This window comes from Tupaia chinensis, unplaced genomic scaffold, assembly GCF_000334495.1.
Source record: "Tupaia chinensis unplaced genomic scaffold, TupChi_1.0 Scaffold000494_1, whole genome shotgun sequence".
Classification (NCBI taxonomy): domain Eukaryota; kingdom Metazoa; phylum Chordata; class Mammalia; order Scandentia; family Tupaiidae; genus Tupaia; species Tupaia belangeri.
This window is the reverse complement of record NW_006160006.1, coordinates 3,949,297-3,961,666: the sequence shown is the minus strand read 5'-3', so window position 1 is coordinate 3,961,666 and position 12,370 is coordinate 3,949,297. Positions and strand designations below refer to the sequence as shown.

The 12,370-nt window shown below is 38.1% G+C and overlaps 1 protein-coding gene across 1 annotated transcript in view; it reads right to left on the bottom strand.

Moving 5' to 3' along the window:
- MARCHF1 (membrane associated ring-CH-type finger 1) overlaps positions 1–12,370 on the bottom strand; it is a 641,401-nt gene that overhangs the window by 131,719 nt on the left and 497,312 nt on the right. The window contains exon 5 of the mRNA XM_006156469.3: positions 3,902–3,952. Within this exon, the coding sequence (XP_006156531.1) occupies positions 3,902–3,952 (51 nt within the window). The remainder of the gene's footprint in view (positions 1–3,901; positions 3,953–12,370) is intronic.

The window sequence follows — 12,370 nt, the reverse complement described above, 5'->3', positions numbered from 1 at the left end:
ACATAGAGACAGAAAGCGAGAAATCACCCCCCAGGGGGGATGGTCACGCCGCAATCCCTTCTCCTCCATTCTCCTCTTGGGATCTTGGGCACACACGCACACGCGCCCGGCGTGAGTTTTAAGCCACCGGGTCCGGGACGCGAACCGTGGTTGAGTACATGGGAGTCCAGCAACATATCCATTACGCTAACTGCTGGTTCCCCTAATTCAACTAAATTTATACTCACTTCAATGTTGGTCTTGGGATGGTCTTGGCCCTTGACTTGGACTCCATGAAAGGTCTTGCATGAGTCCACCTCATTCCCAGCTATTTCCTAATTATACATTCTACTTTCCTTCATCAACCTATCAAACCTACCCTCTAAAGATATGCAGTCTGAGGTTATGGGTGATTTATAGGTCCCTTGTATAAGCAAACCGAGATGGATATCTCAATAAATCAGAACATTAAACACCTGCTCAGAGACGCAAACACTCAACTCATGTTCAGCTCAAAGAATTCCCAGAACATTTTCCACATGGGGAACACTTTCACCTTGACTTTACCAGAAAATACTTGGGAGTCTTAAAGGCAAATCTGGCAAAGTATGGAGAGATGAAGATTTACGGAAGTAAAATGAAAGTATACATTTGATTAAAAGACAACATATTAAAAAATTGTATGGTCCCTATAATGCCTTATATACCCTACATCCTCAAAAATATTTGTTGAATAAATTGTATTGACTATACCGCACATCTTCATTTATTACAGAAAGAACCGAGATACAAGAGTTAGCTCTTAGAATAATATTACATAAACAATATACCATCTTCATTTTAACATTATCTAAGATATTTCTAGGTTGAAACTAACTGAATAATTTAGACTTTAAATGAAGTCTATGGAATAGAATGGGAAGTGTTAGAAGATAACTGAAATATTTTGTTAAGGCTGTAGTTTTCCAATTTCTTTTCATAAGTAGATTGGATTTTGTGAGCTACTGCCTACACAAACCAGAAAGCAAAGCATTTTAGTTAAAGAAAATTCTGTTGACTAGCATTGGAATTACAAGTTTTCTTCCTTTTTGACAGTTTATTTTTGAAAGATTTTTCTTGCAAAATATATAATATGCAGCTGCTAGTTGAATTAAATGATCTTTTACCTTAGAAGAAATAAAAGAAAGGCTAAATTTGGCTATTTTTTTCATCTCAAAAAACCTATTTGTGAATCAAATATGTGCTAAAAAGCATCAGCAAGATCTATTGGGTCGTCGGAAAAGTCCTGATGTATTTTTCTATGTTTTCCTATGCAAAAATGTGTCACGACTTTTCTGACAACCCGATAATACCAGCAGCAGCTTCTCAATAATAAAGGAGGTAATGGATAAATGAGCTCTGCTTTATTCACACTCCATATATTTTGAACACATCACATACACTGCTTTATTTTGATATGGCTTCTCTGTAGCTTTTGCACCAACTTTAACCTTTCTAAGGCTCGTCAACCATACTAAAAATGGAAGAGAGAGAGAAAGGGTCATAGGTTTGTCCTATTTACTAAGCAAAGCGGAAATAGAAACAAATAGAAAATTAAATGTGGAATCACCAGAAAACTAACTATAATTACAGTGGAGTAATACATAATACGAAGATTCAGAGGTTAATAATGAAGGAGATCATTTTTTTGATGTTCCCTAACAATACCACATCTATTATCATTCCATGGTTGGAATTTTCATATTCACAATAGCAAGATCATGTTTCTAATGTGCAATAACTGAATGGCAAAACCAATTTTGGTTCATTTCATGCATAGTAACTAAAAAGGTCCCGACGATCCTGGTGGGTTCTCAATCCGTTTCTCTGTTTCCAAGTCAGATAACACTGGAAAGGGCAGGCTAGAGAGAATGGATTCTATTATTCCAAGTCCCATCTCAAAGGCCCCTTGAAAACTATTTTAGGTACTGTCCTCATTATAATCTATGTTTCCATGCTCTGTACTTAACACTCCTTCAAACACGCTTGCCTCAGAACTGATCAACTCACACATCATTCTCCAAGAAACCTCTTCTGGTACTATCCTGTCCCGACTACCTGGACGCGAACTCCCCCCCGACTCCCATAGCCTCTGTCCACACTGCTCTTTGGAGTAGTATGTCACATGTCCCTTTTGGCCAGGCCGAGGTTCAGGAATTTTTCTGAGAACTCAGGACTGAGCACACAACTGGCTGTGGTTTATCACAGTGAAGGATGCAAAGCAAATCGACACGGGAAATAAGGCACCAGGCAAAGTCCAGAGGAGACCTGGAACAAGCTGCTGGGCCCTGTCCCGTGGAGAGGCCCAGGGTGTGCCCATTCCTGCACAGGGAGCTGTGGCTACAGGGATGCATTCCAACCGGGAAACACGTTAGAGACTCGGTGTCCACGGTGCCCACTGGGGCTGTCACGTGGCACCCACTGGCCTAGCAGGTGGCAGAACCCCTAGAGAGAAAGCAGGGGTCTGGGATAAGCCATAAGCATTTGCAGTTCAGGCACAGAGATCACTCAGAAGGCGGTGCCAGATGCCAGCCAAGGGCCAGCTTGCCAACAGGCCTGTGTAGGGAGGAGTCTTGGCCCTCAGGTTAACCGTTTGTGCACAGGTAGTTATACAGTTCTAATTTATATTTTATACCCCTTCTCCCCCCCACCCCCCATACACACACCAGGTACAGTTTTGAGATACAATTCTTCAAGGGTCTCTTGCCTCTGTACACATCTAGTAAACAGATGCTAGACTGATTTTTCTCCAGACTATCTTTCAAAGGATGTTTGTATAAGGGATGGCATTGCAAGATAGGGACGAGGTCTCCCTAGACAGGAATGGGCAGGCATGCTTGTTGTCTATGACAATATTAGGGCTTTACAAACGCAGGCTTCCAACCCCATAACTATCCAGGGTGTGTGTGCAGATGTCACCCAGCCATTTGGTGGTGGTCTATAGGGACAGGGCTCAGAAAACCAGCATGGGAAATGGCTATTTTTCTAAACCAAACTGAACATAACAAAAATCTCTAAGTTGGAAGATGCTCTTGTTTCTGTAATGCCTGAAGTTTATTGCTAGTTTGGTGGTCCTCTTCAGGGAAAACAGTATAAAATAACTAACACACAGTGACGTCCAGGACTGTGAAGGGTCCCGGCAAATACGCCTGAAGCAGAAGGCCCATTTGTGATGACTCCATCTTGGTCCAATTTATAGTTTTAAAAGTCATAATTTTCCATCTTGACAAATGGTTCAAAAGTGCCTTCTGCTGCCCAAACACCATGCCTATATATCACATAGTGCCTTGTTTTAGAGAATAGCTCTTACATTTTATTTCCTATGGAAAATAAAGATCTAGACTATCTTTCCTAAGTCATAATCTTTTCAACAGTCTGGTGTCTTGTAGGATTTATGGACAGCCTAGGGAGTATTTCCTTTTCTCATCCACTGACTCTATAACCTAAATATGACCAAACGAATGTCTTTATTAAATTGATTTCTAAAGCCTACCTTGGTGACAAAAATAGTTAAATTCCAGCAGAGTTGAGCTCGAACTCCTGAAAAATTAAATCCATGGGAATCGTACCATGAATGTTGATATAGTTGCAACTTGAAATGTGGCAGATCTGTGGTGTATGAAATGAGAGGAAAAACACACTAGACATTACACTCTCATGGGAGCAAACTGCCTCCTGCACACAGCACTGCAGAGAAAACATTACTTATTTTCTTGTGTCACAGCTTGTACTTTTATCACTGCAAAAGCCAGAAATAGTTAAAACCACGAATAAGCCACGTTTGTATACATGTCACAGGGAGTAATTATAGCTTAAACAGCATATTTTACTCGAACTTGTGAAATGTCGAAATCAATAAAGAAAGTGAATATATTTCACCTACTTTTGAAATGTTACTTGATCGACTTGCAGATCGCCCTGGGGATTTGTCATTCTGGAAAAAAAAAATAGACACATTGATTAAAAGGAAGCATGGGGATTAGCTGGTGGCACACGGTGACATGGTATTCTGTGAAACTGACTCACAAGGGAGGGGTCAGGGTTCACATCTGGAGTCCTCCTTGAATACACTGGGTATAAACATGCCCTGAGTCTGGCGCTGCTTAAGGCTGGAAGTGGGTCATGGTGTCCAGACCCCAGTGGGGGTGCTGTCTCTTTCTCTTGCTCATGGAGGACGTAAATAATACGACTTTTTATCAAAGGAAGTATATAATCCTTTTTACTACTGAGAAAAAGCACACATGGGAGTACTCTGTCTGTCGGTTCCACACATGGACGTACTAATTGCGTCACAGAATGGCTTTCTTTTACAGAACTGTCTTTATCTAATACATATCAATCTACTTTTGAAAATGTTTCAGTTAACATCTGAGAACATATCAGGCCATGAGTATTTCCAGAAAATAATTATTTCTCCAGAAAAAATATTGTGCAATTTCTTTGAAAATACAATTAGGTCATGAGAGTATAATTCCGTATTTCTCTTGCTTTTGTAGCCAGGAAATTCTGAGTAAATCCTGGTTGTCAGTGTCAGTAAGTAGTCCTGACGGATCCATGCTACATGCATTTAACCTGTGTTATTCTCAGATGTATTTTACTGGGCTTGCCTTTTTTTTTTTTTCCCCATCAATTGTCAAAGGGCGTGTGTGCTTACCAGAAAGTGAAAGAGAAACATGGAAAAAGTACTCCCCAAACTGTGCATAGCCACGCCACAACTCTCTCTGCTCTGTTTCTCCATCCCGATGGACTCTGGGCACACACGCACATGTGCCTGGCATATTTTTAAGCCATGAGGCTGAGATTTGAACGGCGGTGGTATTTGGTTCCCTCAGCCATGAGGCTACAGGGCTAGCCCTTTACTGATCTTTTCTGTTATTTTACATGCTTTTAATACTTAAAACATTGGGATCGGAAGATGGCATGATGGTGAAGGAGCTAGACTTCCATGTAGCTGACCAAGGTTTGAGTCCTGCTCCTTGTGCTTAAAAATCATACTGCTCTAATAGCCAGGCTACTCATGCTTGTAAATTCACTTTAGAAGCTGCAATAATAGACAGTCGTCCAATGTATAAAAATAAATAAGTAAATAAACTATAAAAAAATTCACACTGGGCATTTGTACCCCAAATCCTGAAAGGAGAATGGGGAAAAGTCTGTGGCATGGCCGTCCACCTGGGCGGGGGGGATTTCTCACTTTCCCTCTTTCTGAGACAGCTCCAGAAAGCCCATGTGCCCTACAGAAAAAAAAAAAAATCCCTTATAACATTTCCTTGAAAAAATTTAAAGGATTCTATATATTTGAACATTAAAACTTGAAAAATGTATACCCAGTCCTCTTGCCTCTAAGAGGACTTCCGAGTTAGCTGAAGAGAAGTGTGAGAGAGCATCTGGGCAGGTGCGTGTCTGGAGATCGCGTAGGTTTCTGCAGAAAGGCGCCTTACTCAGTGCAGCCCTCTCCGTGGAAGCCCAGAGACACCTGCTCCTGGCACTCACAGAGTGCAGGGCAGGCCCTGGGCTCATGACTGAGCTAGCAGGGTGCTCTCTGCTCTGCCACTCATCTGTTCAGAGATAAGCGACAGGAAATCCAGTCTATGGGCAAGTTGCAATTTACATGGAAAAGCAGGTCATGGGGTACAGGAAATGTTGGAAAAACTGGCTCTGGATTCCAAGAGTTTGTGAAGTGTCCCTGAAATACAGGGACAATGTAAAACTTTTCTGGATTCAGCCCTAAAGGGAACCCAAGTAGAAAATGACAGTCCTCCTTGACAGAGGTCGTTTTTGGAGAACTAAGTTGTCGTAACAACCTGTGGGTCTGAAATGGTCCCCGGATGACTCCTTGAGACAGTTCCAGAAGGACAGCGCTAACAGGGTATGGCAGATGTGTTACCGAGGAGGACAGGAGCTGCCTTCCCGCACACCGTCACTGTCAGGCACAGGCCAGACGGTCCAGCTGAGCAGCCTCCTCCCTTCCCATGCAACATCTATCTATGAACACCGGTGTCGCTGTGGAGCATGTCCTTACAGACGGAGAGGAGTCACAACCACAGGGTGAGTTACACCTAAGAGTGTGATGCTGGAGATTAATGTGTGTGCTACCCGCAGACGCTTTCCCTGATTAGCTTCCTCGGGTGATGGAGAGAGGCACTTTTCTACTGACATCTCAACTCTTCTTCTAGAAACTGGAAAACAAAACCCATCCATCTTTCCTTCTCGGGGAAATTCAGAATTGTGACACATAATTGTGTAAACTAGAGGTAAAAACGCCTCAAATACGTAGTGGTCATGTGGTGGTCATTTTGTTATGTTTTCTATATTTACATGGCATTTGAGGACATGGTTAATCAACTAGGATGGAAAGGTGCTGCAGCAAGAACCAAGAAGCAAAATGGGAAATTTAATGTGGCATTGGATGACTTAATTTTTCAAACTAAATGGGACTTCGTGGTGTTCTGAGCTGTGATTTCCTGCGCAGCAGTGTTGAGTTCGGCACAGGGCTGTAACAAGTAGTTCCCATGCTCTTCACTTGCACTGCCCAGTCTCATGGGGAGGAAGCGTGTGCTTGGTTACTTACAAAGATCTTTAACTGGAAATCCATTGGTTCTGTTTTTCTTATAATACAAGATCAGATACAGAAAGAAAAAAAATGGAGTAAATGGAGACAGATGCAGGCAAAGGTACCGCCATGGCTGAGTTCCCCATGGCATTGGAAAAGGCGAGTACATCAGATAATTAGCCCTCGGGAGCAGGGAGCGTGCACTGGCGCAGTGCCTGCAGTGAGGTGTGGTGGGAGGCCGGCTCTTAATTAGGCCTGCGGTGATGTTCTATTGAATAGCTCTGGCAGAAGGACAGTGTTTGACATTTCTGGACTTTCATTTCCTCACTGTAAAATGAGGGAGCTAATACCTTGGGGATTGCTGAAAGGATCAATGAGTTATAAATAAAAACATTTTATAAATTGCAAGGTTGTAATACTTCTTTTATTAGTCACAGATAGAGAAAACACACAAAAAGATCCCACAAAAATTATGACTATCACAAGTTACTAGACCTAATTTTCACAAAAACATCTTCATTTTTATGTCTTACAATTCTGCTTCTACTGTGGATTAAATTCGGGCATATAAAATTTAAGAGTGAAAAATTAAATTTTTCTCTGTGCAAGGGATTAGGGAAGCTGGTATGTCTGGGTTTTGAAGCAAAGCACTAGAAGTGCTTTCTTTGTTGGAGAACTTCCAAAGCAATCTGTCTAATTTGTTATTAATTAGTTGGGTGGCTTTTCCCATTACGATTGCAAAGACATATTCTTCTTTGCAGATTAGTCAATACAGTTGTCAAACCTCACTAAGATCAGTTTAAATACTTTACCTTAGATTAAATATAAGCTATCTCAGAATCTACCATAATTTACTGGGGTCCAAATTATAGCCTTGTAGGTCAACAAAAGTTGGAGCCAACAAGAGTTTGTGACAAGTCTGCATGAACAGTACGAGGGCATCAGGCAGAAACAGTCCATCCTAGCATATTGTTCACAGAATGCAGAGACTTCCAGCTTTATAAGTGCACTTGAATATTTTCAAGACGTTTCCAATTTTTAAGGAAAGTGATATAGCTCATTTAAAACAAAATAGGCTGTGTTGAAGGATAGGTCACATGGCAGGATGTGAAATGTATCACATACGAGTTCTCCGTAGACTACACTGTTGGTCAGAAGGGGGCAGTAAGGAAGACTGAAGGAGGTTTTGCAAGTCAGCTGAAGAAAGCTAATATTCCTGTGCCAAGAATCCAGATGAAGACTTTCTCAGAGACCATCAAGATGATGGTATTCTGTAGGGTATTTTTTTTTTCTAGGTTAAAAGTCAAGAGTATTTGAAAAGAGAAGATATAATTTGGACAATCATCTGAAGAATTGTAAGTAAACAGTACAACTATTTTTGCTATGGCAATTAAAACTTGGAAGAAGAAAGATCTGAGGTCGGCAGGTGATATGTTAAGGTGCCGGACTTCCACATGTCCAACCACGGTTCAAGTCCCAGACCTGGTGGCTTGCTTTCTCACTTTTTCTCTCTCTCTCTGTCTCTCTCTGGTCAAATGAAAAAATTGTAATGATAAATTTAAAAAATAAACAATTATTAAAAAAAGATCTTTAAAATCATTGTGGCTTATGAGCAAAAAATAAACAAGAACATAGAGAAATTGAGTAATGCAATAAAAATGTGATTAATACATATATGAAAAGAATTTTCCATCCTTAAATACAAAAACTTAATGTCTATGAAACATTTAAAAATTCTTTGGTATAAAATAACAACTTAGAGGATTTCAAGTAGAGATTTTAAAGAGTTCTTTTTCTAACATTTAGCCAATAAAATTAGAAATATAAGTTTGAAAGGTGACTGATAAATCTTCATTACCTGAAAATGAATCAACACTATTTTAGATAGTGCCTGGTCTAAAGGAATAAAAAAAAATCCCTGAAAAATAGCCAGAAATTCCAGAAAATATAACGCTATACTTACAGAACACAGCAAAAGCTATATCTGGCTAAAAATTTGTAACTGTGTTTTTTATTATGAAAAAATAACAGAATATTATAAAAATAAAATAAAAATTAAAACGAATTAAATAAATTCATGTGAGAAGGATAATGTTTCCTTGAAGTAAGTACTTTGACAATAATTGCAAAGCAAATAAACTTTCCATAAGACATTTCCCCCTCATAATTACTTCTAACTTCTTTTTTATTATTTTAAATATTTTAAAAACTTGCATTTAATCATTGTACATCCTTACAGTGTACAACATGTTTTGTTCCCAGAATAAATAAAGTACTAATTAGTCAGGTCATGCTTATTACCATCACATTGTCATCAGCAGATAACTTTATATTTTGTGTTTATTAAATGTATTGTTTATTTCTGTAAGACTTTTTAAGGAAGAGAGCAAAAATATATAAGAAATGAGAGAACAGACACAACCATTGACACACAAAAAATAGAAAAACTATGAAAGGATGCTACATGTATTATTATTGCAAAATATTAAAAACCTATAGGAAAATAATTCCATTCTAGCAAAATAAAATTTCCCAAAATTTATTCAACAGAAGAAAACTTGAAAAGACAATTACCAAAGGAGAGATTAAAAAAGTAAATAAAATTATGCCCCTTAAATGATAAGGGTATGATGATTTTACAACTGAGCTCCATTACACTTTTAAAGAACACATAATCCTACTTGTATTTTTATTTATTCAAATTTTATTGTCTTAGAAACTAAAATTTCCATAATTCATATTATTGATTTCATGTAAATGAAATTCTAAACATGTTAAGATAGTACCCGAAAATAAACAAGAAATAAAAGATAATTATATTCTGGTCTCAAGACTACAGATGTAAAAAAAAAAAAAATTTAAGGTTTTTGCCTTAGGGCATATGTGCTCACTGGGGGGAGAGAGAGAGAGAGAGAGAGAGAGAGAGAGAGAGAGAGAGGAGACAGTGAGAAGGAAAGTGAGAAATCAACCCCCAGAGGGAGTGGCCAAACTACAATCTCTTCTCCTCCACTCTCCTCCCGAGATCTTGGGCAAGCCACTGGGTTTGGGACTCCAACTGCAGTCAGCCCTGTGGGAGTCCAGCAATGTAACTGGACTACACCATCTGCTGGTCCCTATGAAAACTTTAAAAAAATATTAGCAAATATTTAAACAGCATATATTCCTGTTAAACAATTCATATATTACAAAAAGATGCAAGGGAAAGACTAAATAAGATATTTTTTTTTTGAGAGGTTTTTGCTATAGGGTGTGTGCGTTCACCAGACAGACAGAGAGAGACAGGGAGACAGAAAGCGAGAAATCACCCCCAGGGGGATGGTCACACCACAATCCCTTCTCCTCCATTCTCCTCTCGGGATCTTGGGCACGCACACACATGTGCCCGGCGTGAGTTTTGAGCCACCAGGTCTGAGATGCAAACCGCAGTTGACTACGTGGGAATCCAGCGATGTAGCCATTATACTAACTGCTGGTCCCCCAGGAATAGACTAAATATTTGTTTTTGATATTTTCTAATCAGGAAATCTATCAACATATATTAATACATTTAAAGAGACAAACATTATTATTTTATAATTAAATTCTGAAAAAATACTTGAAAAATCTGGGCAGTTTTATTCAAATGTAACTCTAATTAAAAGAAGAATGGGAAAGAAAAGCCCCTTAAAGTGATAAAGACAATAGTCCTAAAACCATTATCCACTGTAATTCTAAATGGTAAAATACTAGAACCATGTCAATTAAATGGTTAGAACTGCTTGTTCTTACTATTATTCAGCTTTCCCTAGAGTTTCTAGCAAATGTAATAACAAAAAATGGAACATTTGGCAGGAAAAATATTCAAACAGATGGAATGAAACAATCATGTTTTATTGATGATATGATATTATACAAATTCCAAGATTCCCTAGCTAGAAAGAAAACTTCTACAGTTAATGAGACCTGTATGGTGGCTAGATACAGGCTAACTATACCATGTAAGTCTACTAGGCTTGCTACAATCCATTCTTCCTTTCCGTGTTAACAGCATTGTAACTGAATACCATCTTCACAGTGACATTGTATCGCCTAGTATTTCTTCCATTATAGGTTGCCTGAGACCAAATTCCCTGTAATGAAATGTCAACACAGCTAATAATTGTTAGTTTTAACCTTTTTAATCTCCCTAGACTTTCCAGCCTTTCCTTCATGCTTTCTCTTCTTGCTCTATATTAGGATGGTAGCAATAGTACAAGCCAGGAAGCCAAGTATCAGAGATGGTAGAGTGGCATTTTCTTGAGCCCTTGATGACTGTGGTGAACAGCTTTCTGCCAACTTGCAGCATCTCCCTAAGTTGTCGTCACAGATAAATAAATGTGCATCTCTTTTGAGCCATTACATTTTTGGATTTATTTATTATAAAATATTTGTCTAGCCTAATGAAGACATTACAAAATGAAAAACTTTCCTTTAGCAGTGACTATATAGAAAAATAGTAATAAAAACAAAAACTATGAACTACTTTGTAAAAATTTAACGAGGAAATTATAAAATCTTATTCAAAAACAAACTATACAACCTTACTGAGGAGTATAAATCAGGATCTGAACAAATGAAAGCACCATTCTGTAATGGGAAGATAATTTTTATAAAATAAAAATTCTCTACAAACTTACATACTAACAGAATATAGTGCAAATTATATTTTCAATAAGATTATTTTTTCTGCAGAAGAAAAAAGGCGGATAAAATCTTAAAAAACAGTGATCTGAGAGAACATATACAGAAAAGGAAATGCCTGAAAATAGCCAAGAAAATAATGAAGGTAGGTAGGTTTCGTATGCTAGGCATGGCATCTATTAAAAGTCACTGTGATAAAGTCAATATGATAGTGGCATAGATTAACCAAAAGGTCAGTGTGAGCAAGAATGGGAAGCTCGAAAACAGATGTAAGTATTTCACATATAACAAGCCTGATATTTCAAGTCAGTATTGAAAGGACATGGGTCTAGTAAGTGCAGCTGGACAACTGGCCACACACGTGGGAGACAAAGTCAGATTGCTGTCACATCCCATGTACAATCATAGACTCCGGATGGAGCCAAGTCTTGCACTGTACTTTGAAATGAGTCTACATTAGAAATTCAGTCTTGGGATGGGGAATTTCTACATAACTAAGTAACCAGAAACTGTGTCACTGGTACAAAGAGATCTTCAAAAAGTTTGTGAGGGATGTGTATTATGAGGAAAACTATGTATTTCAAAAATATTTGCACCAAAATGGATAACTGGAATGAAATATAATTTAACTGAAATTAAAAGTCTATAGTATTAAATTTAATTAAAAACAACTATTTTCCATGAACTTTTTGATGTCCCCTTGTGTATTTGATTATGTTCTGTTTGGAAAAATATAAAAAAAATCAAAGTAGACAAACAAAAATTTGAGTTAGAAAACAAAGCAACACAGACGATTTGTAAAGTTCAATTCTTTATAAATATACAAAGAAGTTTTGTCCATTTATAAAAAAGGGAACAGCAAGATATCTAATGAGAAAAATAACAAAAGATAGGAGTAGAAATCCCAGAAAAGGAACTACTGACTGTCAATAAATACATGAAAGATGCTTCAAATCACAAGAAGTCAGGAAATGTAAATTAAAATAGCAATAAGACATTGCATTATACACATGATGTTGAAAATAATATAAATGAGTGATAGCCTCTGTTGCTAGTGGGGATGGGAAGAAAAAGAACTAAAAAATTGCTAGAAGTGTGGTTTTTTTTTTTTTTTTTTTTTTTTTTTTTTACATCACATTA